Genomic DNA, 16,280 nt, shown 5'->3' with positions numbered 1-16,280 from the left:
GTGTCGTCAATAGGTTAATTAAAATGCACACAGTTAGGGTTAGGTTCTCATGCAATTCTTCCACAACCTAATTATCTGGACTATGCTATCCACATTAATTGTATTGCTCTATACTCAAATTGTATGGCAACACGCTTTTCTTTTGTGTCTTTTTTATTTCTCCCAAAATTATAGGAAAAACCTTTATGATAAAGTTGAAACTTTGTTCAATCTCTAGAGCTATGAAAGAGCAACCTCCAAGCAATACATTCTCCACTGGGTTCCTAAACACCCCCCACTCTGGCTCTCATCAATACCATCAATAAGTCTCTCACAGTATGCCATTATCTCAATGCTGGTTTTCTTGAACTCATCTTCTTGATGTGCCTGATTGGAAACAAAGTTCCTCTGGAGAGAACAAATATATCTGAAACATATTGACGTGCTCTGTGCAGTCCAAGTGTCTACCAGACACTCTCAGCTGGGATTTGCTCCCTAACGCTGGGTGTGTTCCTCCAGAATGCTCTTGTCATTTATCATCATGGGTGGGCCACTAGATCCTGTGTACACAACAAATAGTGTATTTTTGGAGTCCAAGCCATGGGAACACATTCCAGTAAGTGCCAAGCACTCAAATACATTATCAAATAATAACACAAGGACAGTGAAAAAGCTAAGAAAAGAAAGTAAGAGGACAAAAGAGTTGGGGTAGTGAATAATGAAAGAAATGGAAATGTGTTATTTGTTAGTCTTGTCAACACTATCTGATCTGGGTGTGTATATGTCTGGGTGTATGACATAAAAGAAAACATAATGATTATGCACAAGTGTTGAGGCAGTTGTGCATTCAAATGAGAGATGATGTAACAATGCAACACCAATTTTAAAACTGAGAGCTGCTACTGCACTCCGAGTGGTAAGATGTGGATTAGAGTAGATATTTCAAACACACATTCAGTGTACAAATGCATACTCACATACACACTGTGTGGGGTGCTTTGCTTGAAGCAGCAGTACAGAAGAACATCTAATTGATGGTACACTGTGTATTTTGGAGCTCTGAGATTGGTAAACAGGCATCTTCAAAACAGGCATTTTCATCTTTATATGCTGCTATATATTACTAAAGCCACAAGAGCCCTAGAAAACCCTGGTCTTAAACTTTCAGTCTGTGTAATATTTCATCAAAATTTAATAACTTGCTCTCAAATGACTTTCAGATTTTAGAGTTAGCTGACATCACTGAGATGGAAGTTTCACCAAATGTTTTGGTTGTTTTGTAGCTTAAAAAATTGCTTAGCCAATCAAATTTTAGAGTCAAAACCATACATTTTATAAAGGATAATGAAATATGAACCTTTGGGAGAAAAAGCAAGAGTGAAAACAGAAAGCTAGTGAGAACATTAACAGAGTGAAAGACAGAATAAACATGGAACAAAAAAATTAGTGACGAATCTATTCAGAAAAATTGTGAAGGTGGCAAAGAAAGTGAAGAGAGAGATAGAAGATGAGGTGAAGCGAGGGTGAGAAAGCCTGAAAGCTACACACACAAAGGAAAAGATGAGAGATGAGAATCTCTTTACCACAGCTATCTCTGAATGCAATCAAACCTGACCTAAACACTGGGCAGCATGGCTATCTAATAAAGAGCAATCCTCCAGAGGCTTCATACATCTACGGTTTCACAGACACCATGTTCTTTACCTCAGAGTTCCCTTACATCCCTAAAAAGGGGCTTTTAGTTGATTTTTTAAAACTTGTGCATCCCATTCGTGAAAAGAAGAGTCTGTAGTTATCATGTGAGGGCATACCCTATATGGCCTTTTGTGGGGTGGGAAGATGTAGACATGCGTTTTTAGTTAACAGCTGTGCATCACCTGTACACCTACTTATTCATGCATCTAATCAGCCAATCTTGTGGCAGCAGTGCATAAAATCACACAGATACGGGTCAGGAGCTTCAATTAATGTTCACATCACCAGTTAGAATGGGGAAAAAAAATTATCTCAGTGATTTCAATCATGGCATGATTGTTGGTGCCAGACGGGCTGGTTTGAGTATTTTTAAGCTGCTGATCTCCTGGGATTTTCATGCACAACAGTTTCTAGTGCTTCCTTAAAATGGTGCCAAAAACAAAAACATTCTGTGAGAGGCAGTTCTGTGGATGGAAAGGCCTTGTTGACAAGAGCGGTTAACAGAGAATGGCCAGGCTGGCAGACAGCTGACAGAAAGTATATAATAACTCGTATAACCACTCTGTAGAATTGTAGTGAGCAGAATAGCATCTCAGAATGCACAACACTTCGAACCTTGAGGTGAACGTGCTACAACAGCTGAAGAGCACATTGGGCACTTTATTAGGACCATAGTATTATTAATAAAGTCCTCAGTGTGTGTATATAATGCGATTGTAGCTAAATTTCATCCAGAATGTATACATGTTTATCGGACCACAACTGCACGTGCTCCAATAGACACAGGTGAAGTGTGACGTGTAATACTGGCGCTTTGCTTAAAATATTTGATTACGCATTGTGACGTGTATATCTGGACAGATGATGAAGAATGTCTCTTGTCTATGCAAAAACCTGCTGTAGCATGAGAATAACTGTCGATTATGTAGCTTGATTATAAAGTTTTAAATGAATTGAATTTCTGAAAGCCCAACTGGACCCGCATCTTTAAAATGCTTATTGGCCAACGGATACAAAGAGTGCGTTGTAGCAGAAGTTGAAATGTCAACAACTTTTGGTTGCAATGACGGAGCTTCACTTTTGCAAACCCTTGCTCTATTCCTCTATCTTTCCAACATCCTATCCCAATGAAAACTATGGATTTGCATAAACTCTAGTGTGTAGCCGCCCTAAAACTAGGGCATACATAATTTATCCTTGTATAATTTTCATCTCAGCCTTTCAAATGATACTTTATTGACCGCGAGCCCCTACAAACGCTTTTAACGCAGCACACTACAATTGCTTTGTTATACTCTTTTAGCAGAGTCAACAGCAGGCACATGTTGTGATGATTCACAAAGATGCAGACTGTCTGCCTGTCTATAAAAATGTATATAGTGCTGATGACGAAAACTTCTGCAACACATACAGCCCAAGCATTCTTCGGCTTAAGACTCACTCCACCATGCCGAACATCTGTGTCATCAGTTCTAGATCATGTCTAGCTGGACCATTTATCAAAGAGATGTTATCTGAACATCTTTACGATGGCACCTGCATCAACACTGCAAGATAAGGATTGCATGTGGAGTGCAGCTTGTTCATTGTGCCCAGTTTGGTTGGTTTTTTTACGTCTTTAGTTGTTTTTTACTGGCCAGTGGCATAGGTCACATCTTGTAAAGCAAGCATGTCATTCTACAAGCCCGTCTTCTAAATACACCTCCCTACTTTACCCCTATATTAACACTCTGGGCTAATGAAATCCAAGACACAAATTGTCTTTCTGTGTGTTACTTGCCCACATTCATTCTCAAGGGGAACCATCAGTATGGTTGGCTGGCTAAATGATATGTCAGCAACTATGGAGTGTGTGTGTGTGTGTTTGTGTTCTGGGTAACCACACAGCTGTGAGCTCAGATTAATGTTTGTAGGAAAATGTGGCCAAATTTTGCTTCTCAAACTCTCATCGTGCCCATTAACCTGTCCGAGTGCAGCCACAGGGGTAAACGGTGAGGAAAATTATGTGTTTACTGTATGTGTCCATATTAATTATTTTCCCTGCAGATATATGGAATATAAACAACAGCGATTAGCTCACTAGACCCACAACACCTTAAGCCACTTCATTTCAACTTCTGCATTATGCAAACTCTGTGGTATGCCAAGAGATCTAGGTGCAGTTCTAATGTAACATTACACATATCCCTTAACAGTAGCTTAACCATGCTAGTGCAAATTTTCAACACTTATGTCTTTAACATATCTTTACCATTTATAGGCAACTTCAGAGCTAAGCAAAGCCCTGCTACCATGCTAAAAATTTAAGGTAGAAAAGCTAGTTTAGTTACCTAACCAGTGCCCAAAAATGCTTTTAATGGTGTGTTCACACTTGTAGTTCGGTTCTCTTGATCTGGACCAAAAATTGAAATTTTACATTTTGTCCTGGTTCGCTTAGCATTCACACTGACATTTTTAACACCTAAAGATCCAAAACAAAAGGCATATGGATAACGACACAACCTGATCGGACAGCTTTTGTGATGTATATTTTGTGACGGAACTTGCCAAACATCCAAAACAATGCTGGCTGCTAGGCTAAATGCGCTTTTTGCATTTATGTATATATTGTGGTTTTTTTATTAACTGAGAACAAACGGAAAGCTAAAAAAAATGTGTAAAGGAGTCAAAACAGTGCGAGGAATTCCTCCGTTGCACACACAAATGAAAATATGCTGCAAGGAGACAGCAGTTCCGATGCCTGTACCGAACTGTAATAGGCAACATAGCTCCTATGAGAAGAACCAGGTATGTTTGAGGTCAGTATTACAGGAAATTACTTCCTGTTATTGGTCCGTTTGGACATCTTTGGTCCATGCTGCATTCATATCTCAGTCGAACCGCCCCAGAGTTCGTTTGGAAGCCGAACGAGCCCCGATTGTTTGGTGCGCAAAGGTTTAGAAGGCAGCATTCACCCTTGTTCAAATGAACCGCACTAACAGAGCAATCGCAACAGAGTTCATTTTAATCTAACCAAACCTGTCAAGTGTGATCACACCCTTAAACCAGCAAACCAACCTGACCAATGAAAACCAGCTTGGTGGGCAGCCAAGACCATTAAAACCAAATTAGACTGGTTTAAGCTGTTTATTTTCAGCAGTGTGTGCTGTTGAAACACTATATACATAAGTTTCTTAATAGAAATCATAAGTCTATGACACTTAGGGCGGTTTGTTTTCGCTAAGAGGGGGCCTGCAAGCGATCTTTTTAACAAGCATTGCCTCTGGCCTGTTAAATAAACTGTGCACATTCCATAGAGACTGAAGGCTTTAGCCACTTCAACACACTAAAAAGATAAGCCTTTTGTGTATACATTTGTAAGGAGAAGCCTGAAAAATAAATCATGCCACCTAGCAGTAAACATCAGAATTAGCACTTAGCCACTATGAATCAGCCGTGTGTTGTTGTTTTTTATACCACTTCACCATTCTCCCATAAATTCTAGTGTTTAAGTATAAATATAGTTCAAAAAGACTTAAAAGTATTTACGGCTTTAACAGGGATAGAAAGAGAGAGAAGAGCTCACAAAGCTTTATTTGTTTGGCTTGTGTTTAGAGACTCAAAGCCCTCTTGTTTCTCATCTCAATTTTCCTGTCTTTCTCTTGTAAAGTTTTTTTTTCCCCTACTATTTGCAAATAACACACATAGTAGTGACATGTCTCTGTACCCTTATGAGGCACACATTCAGTTTTAACCGAATGTGCTATTATATAGTAAGCTAGCTAAAAGCATGTGATCAGTTTAACTGACTTTAAATTGTTCAGCAATTCTCCCCAAAATGTTGTTGCTCTGACATAACAGCAGACCTGAAACAGAAAACTAAAAGAAACCTGACCCTGAACCCTTCTACATATGGGATTCAACAAGCTTAGCCTTAAATAGCATAACATGGCAGTCCCATAGACATTCTATGGGCGGTACATTGACGATGGTACAAGAGGCTGGTTTTTTTTAACGGATGTCTATGGAGGAGATGTTTCATTATGCTGAATAAACTGCTTTTGTGAGGAAACAGCTCATCATTTAATGAATTGACTGCCTGTTCACTAATCTTCAATGTTTTACTCTAAACAATCCTTTTGCAATGAACTATGTGTGGAGTTTTCTATGGTAAAATTGCTGTTTTATAAGTGAAGACACGGACAATTTTGCAGCAAGTGGGAATCAGTTTATGGCTCTCACCATTCATTCGTATTGTATCCGCAAACGGTGACTTACTGTCGTAACATTCTAGTTGACTGTTACGCTCTCTCCAATGTGAAAAACATGGAGTTTGTTATCTCTGTATAGAAGATCTCCTCCTGACCTAAAAGAGAAAACTGACTAAAGAAGTAGACATTTTACGCAAACGTTGGCAGGAACTGGCAGAACAGTCAACATAAACTTTAAAGACAGACATAAACATAAAACAACATAAAACAACCATAAACACACAGCGTGGCCACGTGCGTCTGGCTCATATTTATCCCCCTCCTGGCTGATTAGCCAATTTAGGGCTGGGCGTGTGTCTTTATGACCCGGCCCCGCCCTCCTCCTCATCACAATTCTCTAAAGAAATCAGTTTGTCTGTCTGCTAGAGCTGGAACAAATATGAAACTATCAAAAACTAAAATAAAAAGTTAATGCTTTTAACTCCATCATCAAATAGTTCCTTTAAAGTTCCTTTAGTTCTTTACAAGCCTGTTAGGCCTTATAACTTTTATTTTAACTTTGAAAACTTTTGGAGACAGTTGGTGATAGCGGACCATTCCGCTTATAGCTTTTATCCAGCTAAAGTGTTTCTGAAATTACCTTGTCATACCCATATGATATATCCTCCCCAAGTGCAATTGCTGATGTCACAGGTTTCAGTGGTTTAAAGTGGAGGCCTGTTGGGTTTAGGAAGGATACATCCACTGTAGAGTGTGATACTTCAGACTTTTTCTTATTTATGATAGAAAATTATATTAAATCTCTGGAATTTTAGGCCTCAGTGTATTGCAAGTACTAAAAGTATGGAATTTATGTCCTGCTGTTTAAAACTCAACCATGAACTGTACTAAATGTCAACACACTTTAGAGTCAAATTGCCATGCTGGTCATTTGCTTGAGAGCACAAGAGAAATTATAAAGAAATGAAAAGGAGAGACAAAAGAACAAGTTATTGTACATAGATTTTTTTGATGGGCTTTTTGATGCACCCTATAAGATGCCCTATAATTATGCACCCTTCAAGATTCCCAAGTAAATTACAGAAAAATATTCTCTCAACCAATCTTCGTACACTTTGAAGGTTATTTTTTAGTTGGTAGTTGCAGTGTGTCATTTTTAATGTTTAAATACTTTCTTCTATCCCAACATAATATGCAGAGACAACTTAAAGTAAGCCATTTGTAGGTTGTATGAGGGCTATCAGTACATTGCTCTGTATTTGTGAGCATCTGACCAGCCTGACACGGCAACATAAGCCATTAACCAATGGCATGAGTTTGGGAGTGAGTCTGTTTTTCCAAATAGTGACCAATAGAAAAATTGTCCAAAAGCGATCATTGTTTTCGCAATTTTATTAGGTGACGCTCATGCCGCAGAAATGATGCACTTCAGCTTTAACTGACGAAATACCCTGTAGCATCAACTAAACCCCACCAAAAATGGTGCACCAATGCACTTTTATCTACCTGTGCCATTCTTTCCCAAACAACCTTCATATTTCTTGGAGTTTTGCATTAATGGTCATTCATTTCTTTTATTTTTTAAGTTTTAGCCACAGTGACATCATTATTCATCATCTCTAATCTCCAGTCTGGTTCATGATCTTTAAACTTTTGCACTCAGAAATAACCATTAGGGATATTCCACACTACATTAGGTATGGTGCTAACGTAATGTTGACATTTCATTGTTGATGATCCTTAAGCGATCTTATACGCATTACTCCGTAACAAAAGCGTGTTTACTCTGAGCGCTCAGAGCCTATTCATCACACAACAGCTTTAGTGGGGCGGCCGTCATGTAAGTGCTAAGTGGTGATGCATGTGTGAATTTCCACAACACACTGCATCAAGAGAAAGCTAGTTCACCAGGGAGTTCTGGGTAAATGTTATGACTTGCTGCTTTAAAAGTGTGTGCATGCATTTGTAAAGAGGGATAAAATATTTGAGTTTTATAAAGAATGATGGATGTATTTCGGTATTTCTTAATTGTGTTATTTTAAGCACAAACCATATGGCACAGAGTGTCAATGAAACATTTAATAAGTACAGGCTCATATTTGCTTGAACTTTCTTTTTGGTCTCGTTACATCTTCATTATTAGCCCTTACACCCAAGAAAAGAGGCAGTAACCTCATCCCAAGCAGGGTGGGCTTACATCACGGCCCATAAACCATGCAATCATCGAGCACGACAACATGGACCACCATGCCTTCTTTGTTTGTTTTTTCACCTTGCTCCCTCTCTTGCTATTTCCAAAATAATAATAATTATTATTATTTTTTCTCTTGTTCTCTTTGCATCACCCTCCATCTCAGGTCCAGAATGTTCCAGGAATTTCACCTCCAGCAGTGGAGTCATCAAGTCACCCGGCTTTCCGGAGAAGTACCCCAACAACCTGGACTGCACCTTCATGATCTTCGCACCTAAGATGATGGAGATTGTTTTAGAGTTTGAGAGCTTTGAGTTGGAGCCGGACACGCAGCCACCCACCGGAGTGTTCTGCCGCTATGACCGCCTGGAGATTTGGGATGGGTTCCCTGGAGGTGAGTCATCAGAGAACTGTTGGTCCAAACAGGAAAATGAGAATGTATGAAACAAAAGATCCTTTGACAGATGATGTTTGCACAACCACAGTTTGTGAAAGGACCAGCAACAATAAACTCAACAATAATAGGCTAATGGATCTGATACAGTGAATGGCAACAAATAATAAGAAAATGTATTGAACTAGATCTTACATTTTCCCAAGAAATTGTGAGTGGTGCTTGCCACCATGATGCTTAGGTGGGTTGTGTTGTTGCCAAGGCATTGCTATACCGTTAATAGGGTATTCAGAGTTGCTGCAAGGGTGTTGCTAGGTGGTTGCTAGGGTGTTCTAGATGGTTTGATGTTTGTTATTTACTGGCCCAAGTCAAAAGAGTCCACTCCCAAGTCCCTAGATAAGGCTTGAGTTCCCTTTTTTAATGAATTTGAGCATTTTAATGAAAGTTTTATCATCCACCAGGTGTAAATCCGATGACTTAAAAATGTAATAGTACACCTCTGATTTGAGGTTCATGTCCATAGCATGAAGAGTACTGAATACTTGAAGGGATTTGAGAAATTGATGTTTATTTTACCTCAGACAGTCATCAGAGCAGAAATCATTGGGTGGGTCTCGTCCTTGGCCTTGAAAATGCCCTTTAACCGAGAAGCCAGATGCCGTTATTAAATAACAATGCAGTATGATTGATCTCTTGGGAAGAATTGACGCCTGGCCCTAAACCATATATTTGTTACATAAGCAAAACAAAACTTGTGTGGACAAGAGTCTTATTTGGTGGGCATTGCACACACACACACACACACTCTTATATGCAAAAATAAACATGCTGTATATATGCACCTTTGCTCTTTAGGAAAGAAAAATCTTTTGAAAACATGTTGCTAAGAGTTCTCCAATTAAAGGGATAGTTCACCAAAAAAATGAAAGTTCTCTCATTATTTGCTCACCCTCATGCCATCCCAGATGTGTATGACTTCCTTTCTTCTTAGCTCTATAGGTCCTCACAATGCAATTGAATTGTAGCCAGAACTTTGAAGCTCCAAAAAGCACATAAAGGCAGAATAAATGTAATCCATCCAAATCAATTGGTTAAGTCAATTTCTTCAGAAGTGATATAAGTGTGGTTGAGAAACAGATTTCACTTTCACATTCTTCTTCTTTAGTTTTTGGTGATTCATATTCTTTGTGCATACCGCCATCTACTGGGTAGGGAGGAGAATTTATTGCCAAAAATTACTTCATATTTTATCTGTTTCTCAGCCACGCATATCATATAGCTTCTGAAAACATGGATTTAACCCCTGAAGACATGTGGGTTACTTTTATGCATTCTTTATGTGCTTTTTGGAGCTTCAAAATTTTGTTCACAATTATCTTGTGTAAATATAATATATTTTTTTCTAAAAATCTTCGTTTGTGTCCTGCAGAAGAAAGAAAGTCATACACATCTTGGCTTTCATGAGGTAAGTGGTAAATGGTGTAAGTGGTAAATGGAGTAAATGGTGAGAGCTTTTTTATTTTTGTTATGTCTATCTATCTCTGGACATGAGTCTGTGGTTTGTCTCCGCTGGTTTGGATGGGGGACTTTTGAATGCAGACTGTTGTTATAACTACAAAAATATTATTTTCTTGAAGATAATTACATTTTTTGTTGGTGCATGTGTATTTGAGCTGCATAAATTATTCCAGTGGCCCAACAGGCAGATTCCAGCTCAAAACGGGAAGGAAGTCTGTGAGGACCAGATGTCTCGTTCTGTTTCCACTTCATTATCGAATTTTTTTCCTGACTTGTCAGAGGAGAGAAGCTGATAAAAAATGGCACCTTTAATCTGGCTTGCCTTTTTATCTTCCTCGTCAGTTATAATATTATTTTATTAGCATCTTTTCTATGGCATGTTGTGAATGTATAGTTTACCAGTTATGGTCAAAGGAAGTCTGCTTTTTTTATTAGTTTTAGGCATGTAAGAAAGTTTTAGGTACATAAGATGTTTCACGAAAACATTTGTCTTAAGATGGTAATTTATATCTTTAGCTTTAGTGTGTCAATAGGAAATATACATTTTAAACTCCCAAATATTCCTTTTGCAAATAGAATAGAATAGAAGAACAGGGAACCTTGCAACAGATGACATGGCCCCCACAGAGCCCCCCACTAAAAATCGAGTCATTCTGGGATTACATGAAGAGACAGAAGTAATTGAGACAGTCTAAATAGATCTGTGAACTGTGAAGAACTGTGACGAATCCTCCAAGAAGCTTGGAACATCCTATCTGCCAACAACCAAGAAATACTGTGTCCAGGTGTACCTAGGAGAATTGGGGCTGTTTTAAAGGCAAAGGTGGTCACACGTAATATTGATTTACATTTTTTATGTTTACTGGACTTAGTATGAAGTTAACTGATAAATGCAAACTATGTATGGTATTATTTTTGAAGACATGCTCAATATGCAACATTTTCACAATTGCCTAAAACTTTTGCACATTACTGTAAGTGTATTTGAAAGTTTACGCTGAATTGTTCTTGCTGTTCTTTGACAATTTTGTGGAATGCATTTAACCAGTAAAACAGAGCTGTGAGAACTACATTCTTATTGGGGTGATTCTCACAAAACCTGTCAAGAAAATTTCCTGGTTCTATTTTACTTCAAAATTAAAAGTAACAAATAAGAAATTATATTTTGCATATAAAATCTGAAGCCTGTTTGTTGAGCCATTTACAATGAGTAAAATATTCAAATATCTAACAGAGTGTTCAAACAACTTTGGCTAACGTTATGTAAAAGTAAAAACATTAATAGAGCATCATTGTGATGTAATTATTTTTTCAGAAAAGTTCTCACAATGTTAGGAGAAAATGCTCTTAGTGCAATATTGTTTGTATATCCTTTCAATTAGATTTATATTTAAACTAAATTTCATGAAGCTTTAAAATTTTTGGGAATGCTATGCTAACCTTTAAATAACGTTCTACTCGTGTTACACCGGACATTTTAACATTTCCATGTTTGGAAAACGTTTTAAGAACATACATTTATTAACTGAAATAAATGGCCGTTATTCACACTAAGGATGTGTAGAACTTTGTGAATAATGTCCATTCCACTTCTGCTGGTGCAGAATCCATGTCGTCCTAGGGGAAGTGTATATACATCGAGACAGAGGAAGCATGCTTTGTCAGAGATTCCCAAGCCATCCATTTAGAATTCCTCAATAGAAAAGGCTCTAACGCTAGTGTCCCACAAGTGCACAGTCAAAGAGAAAGAGCCAAGAGGGAGAAAACAAGGCTTTAAAGGAAAGGCACCGGTGCTCAAGGGCCTTAGTGTTGCTTCTCTATGGTTCAGACACAAGCTGCATTACCTGTGGAGCCACACCAATCAATAGTGCATTAGTGTAAAAAGGCTGTAAGGCATGAGACAGAGCTTTCTATGGCTTCAATCCACAGCGCCCCCAGCTAAGCCCCTCCATTGCCTACTGGCAGCTCATTTCGGGACAGTCAAGACCTGGCTCCTTATCCACCAGAGCACACATGCAGTTTGGGTTCATGAAGCGGCTCTTTAAAATGTCATAGCCCTGTTGTGTCATGCAGATGAAACGGATGGTTCGCCACACCTTTCCAATGCACAAGCACACACACATTTATACACACTTGAAAGCACCTGGTTCCACAATGTGAAGTCTGATGAAGATTAAGAATAATGTAGGCCAATAGATCTGTTTAAAGTAATTAAACACACAAAGCAAGCAGATCTGCTTCACAGAACATCTCTTCAGAGAAACAGCAGACCTTGAAAGAGAAACTCACGTTCTCTTCATTATTTTATTTGTCGCCCACACAATTTCACTTTTCTTTTTAATGCCTTTCTTTACAACCCTTCCTGTCTCACTCCAAAAACTAATCCTTTGGCTTATTACTCTTGAAATTGTTCACCTAGGGTCATTTTAACCCTGTGAAAACTTAATCCTGGCTAACTTTGTTCCATATGTCACACTGTTCTTTACCCTGGGTTAATAATTTAACCTGTTATTAATATCACCATGTAAATTCGCTCTGGTTGTTCTTAGTCTTCTGAAACATACTACATAAACAAAAGTACAAAAGATAGAAGTCACAAAGGAGCCATCACCTCAACATTTTTAACTGCACAAAGCTCCTGAATATTTAATGAGGCAAGGTTGGTGGCATTTTATGATTGGTTGTTTGTTGCTTAACAACTCGACATTACAATATAGCACTTTATTGTTCCAAACTGTATACCATTGGCTCTGCGGTTCAAGTTAAACACTGAAAGCAGTGCTAATCCTGCATTAGAGTGTGGCTTCAAAACACAAGATTATAAAGGCTACTAACCCTTTTCATTACTTGTGTGAAATGATGCATAACAAGGTTAAAAGTGGCCTTAACCCAGGGGTAAAAACACATTATTTAGTGTGAAAAGCCCTTTTCTCTTTCTTTCTCAATAAAGCTTCTATACATTTACTTTCGCCACTGAATGTATAGCATACCTCGCGTTTACTGCCTTAGTTAGGCTCGGTTCCTTCCTTCTTTCTATCTTAAAAGTTTTTTCCTTTTAAGTGGCTTCTGGGAAGTCATATCAGAGTGGCCCTGAAATGAACGACTAGTGTTTGAATGTATGGCTGCTACAGAAAACAGAAGCCCAAGGTCATAGACACATACAAAACAGACACTGTCCTTTTCATTTCCATCAACAGTGAGGTGTAAAGAGAACACTTTTTGTTCATTTAATAGAGTTATACAAGGTCAGCCAATGTCAGTGTTCTTTAAAAGTTGAGGTTCACATTGATTTCATATACACTCTGTCGCTTGTTTTTGAGTTGACAGGAATAATATGACATATTTAATCATTTTCTTGTGTGTTGTCTCTTTCCACAGTCGGTCCATATATTGGCAGATACTGTGGGCAGAATACTCCGGGACGGATCATATCCTACACTGGAATCTTGGCCTTGACAATCAACACAGATAGTGCTATTGCTAAAGAAGGATTCTCAGCTAATTTTACTGTACTGGAAAGGACAGTCCCTGATGGTAAGTCAACACTTTAATGTCTAAAGTGATTATATAAATTAAATGTATTGTGAAGAAGAACACTCCAGTCATATTAGTGGCCATTTTATTATGTACTGTGTGAATAAGGTTGTCAACCATGTTGAGATAACATAACCTGTTTTATACAATAAATAGCTTTTTTATTCATATTAATAATTGGAATAAACAATTAAATACACTATCCAATGCTCTTTTTATAAACAAGTGTCAGAGTGTGCACGTTACCCAAATACACACGCATCCTCACATATAACATGGAGCTGCATGGGAAGATATTAAATCAACATGTTTTGCTCAGCTGTGGCCCTCTTACGTTAAGTGAATGTGTGAAGAGTCATGACCCATCTGCCCTGCTTTATGGAGGTCACTTTACACACACACACACACACACACACACACACACACACACACACACACACACACACACACACACACACACGTTGGTGCAGCTATCCTTATGATGTCTCTCCATAGACATAGAAAACCCAGATCACCCAAAGGGTTCACCTCTTCACTTCAATCTGAGAAATACACACAACAAACTCTCACCTACAACCACGCTATCCATTTATATCTCTAGAAACCTCTTGTTTTCTCTTACTCACAGTCTGTATCTCTGTCGCTGTCTCTTGAGAACATTAATGTTAAACATGACATTACAATATAGTGGTGCATGTGATTCAACACCAAGATAATTCAGGATAGTAACACCTGTGATCACTACTCTAAACAGGTCATACCGATTTAAGGTGGTCAAGCTGTCAAGCTCAAAAAATCATAGAAATCATAGATCATGGAAGCTGGTGTATGGCAGGTCTAAGGTGGTCTACCAGCTCAAAACAGCTCTGCCAATATGGTCTACAAGGTCAAAACCAGCTCCACCATCTGGCTGGATCAACCTAAGTGATCAAACAGCTTGGGCCAGCCAATGACCATAAAAAGAGTAAAACCAGGTAACATCACAAGCTGGTTTTAACTGGATTTTCCATAGTTAATTGTTAAATGAAGAGATAAAACATGTCTCCAGTAAAACGTTTACAAATGTCACTTTTTCCACCTCATTTAAAAAATGTATGCAGCTTTTTGAAGATAGGTCAACAATGCTCTGAGCCCCTGTACTGTGTTATAGTTCAGCTTTCAGAACAGATCAAGGTGTGTACTACATCTTTACTGTCCAGGCTCATGCTCAAGAATAGCTTGTTCTCAGCAGGGGCTCTGCTGAACAGTCACAGTCTATCAAATATATTTATTGCCTCCATAAATGTACATTCTGTGGACTGCTTCCCTCACCGTTCAACATGTTTACCAGTATATTGTGCTTTGTAGGAAAGAAGGGAGATTGGATATTGGCTATAAGTCATTATTCTCATTTTTTATTTTTTATTTTTTTCATCCAAGTGAGACCAAACAGTGATGGATGCCAGATGCAATCAGACCACAGATCCGGTTGTTTTTAGTCATTGTTCTGAAGAATGAATGGGTGGAGAGTGGACAGATGACTTGAAAAGATAGAGAGATTAAACAGGAGATAATGAGTAATCAGGGGTACATCATGGTAAGATTTAGCTGAGCTCCAAGTTTGAAGGGTTAAAGAGAGATACAACAGTATGAGAACACCACGAGAGAATCAACATTCATTTGATTCCAATAGCGTTTACTGTTAGCATGTTGCTGAGCTAACAATGTGATACTCTAACAAACAAGCAAAATAAAACAAAAATACATAGCCTATGCAAATAACTTACAAAATACATTCTGGTAATAATTTTTGTTTTACTTTGTTACTTATACTTTTTTGTGTGTTCACGTATCCTTATGTTATTTTTCAAAGTACTTTTTACTATGGTACTTTGGCTGAAACTATGGTTACCTTGGTAAATTAATGGGAAAATAATATTATAATTTTTATGTTTGTTAACTATTTTTACTTTTCCATGTTGAATGAAATATAAGTATATTTACAGTTCTCTCGACTTTTTTTCAGTTAGCTCATCGCAATGCATTCTTGTTTTGCCTATTCTGCACAGTATATATGCGATGTTGCTTTATATTTTGGACAAAATTGATAATTTTGTTGCCTAGTGTTTTGAACACCTATGATGCCTAGAGATGGTGTCTAGGTAGGTAGCTCACTACGTTTTGAAACAAACATAACTTCTCAGTGTGAGTTAATAGTCAGTTTGAACAACTCAAACAATGTTTATCTAACACAAATGCTTTCGCCATCTGCTACATGTGTTTAGCCCTGCATATTTGGGCCATGCTGTTAGTGTATGTGTATCTGACCTGCATGATCTGCACCCTTCGCCATAAATATTAATGAGCGTTGAGCTCATCCTGTCTCTCCATGCATTACCTTACATTTAAACAGACAATATGTGTTTGTGTATTTGTGTGTGTTTGACCTCTCGTGAATACATTTGCGTGTCTCCTACCTCAGCCTCAACATTTCCCCATCCTTCACTGTCTCAGAGCTCTAAACTGTGCCGTGGCGTCTGGATGAAGCCCCTCAGGGGTCAGAGCATGAACTCTGCTTGTCTCAGACACATGGCCATCATGCCTCTGGACGACTGCCCCAAAACATAACAAAACAATCAACAATGATCCTATCCTGGGTGGCATGTCTTGAGGAGTGATATACACCCCTATTCTCTTGCCTTTGAAAACACAGACATGTGCTTGGGACGTCTTTGCCTTTGCCATTCCTCCAAATGCTGATATCTGCCTTTCCATGGGCAATTTCAGCACCCATCTGGGA

The 16,280-nt window shown here is 38.4% G+C and overlaps 1 protein-coding gene across 2 annotated transcripts in view; it reads left to right on the top strand.

The window, feature by feature from the left end:
* Positions 1-16,280, top strand: part of LOC127634008 (neuropilin-1a-like) — a 96,756-nt gene that overhangs the window by 29,664 nt on the left and 50,812 nt on the right. For both annotated transcript variants that reach the window (XM_052113393.1, XM_052113392.1), the window contains exons 4-5: positions 8,222-8,449; positions 13,346-13,501. In XM_052113393.1, the coding sequence (XP_051969353.1) occupies positions 8,222-8,449; positions 13,346-13,501 (384 nt within the window). The remainder of the gene's footprint in view (positions 1-8,221; positions 8,450-13,345; positions 13,502-16,280) is intronic.

The sequence above is a fragment of the Xyrauchen texanus genome, chromosome 41 (assembly GCF_025860055.1).
Source record: "Xyrauchen texanus isolate HMW12.3.18 chromosome 41, RBS_HiC_50CHRs, whole genome shotgun sequence".
NCBI lineage: Eukaryota > Metazoa > Chordata > Actinopteri > Cypriniformes > Catostomidae > Xyrauchen > Xyrauchen texanus.
Note: the sequence above shows the minus strand (reverse complement) of the source record. Positions and strands in the feature narration are given on the sequence as shown.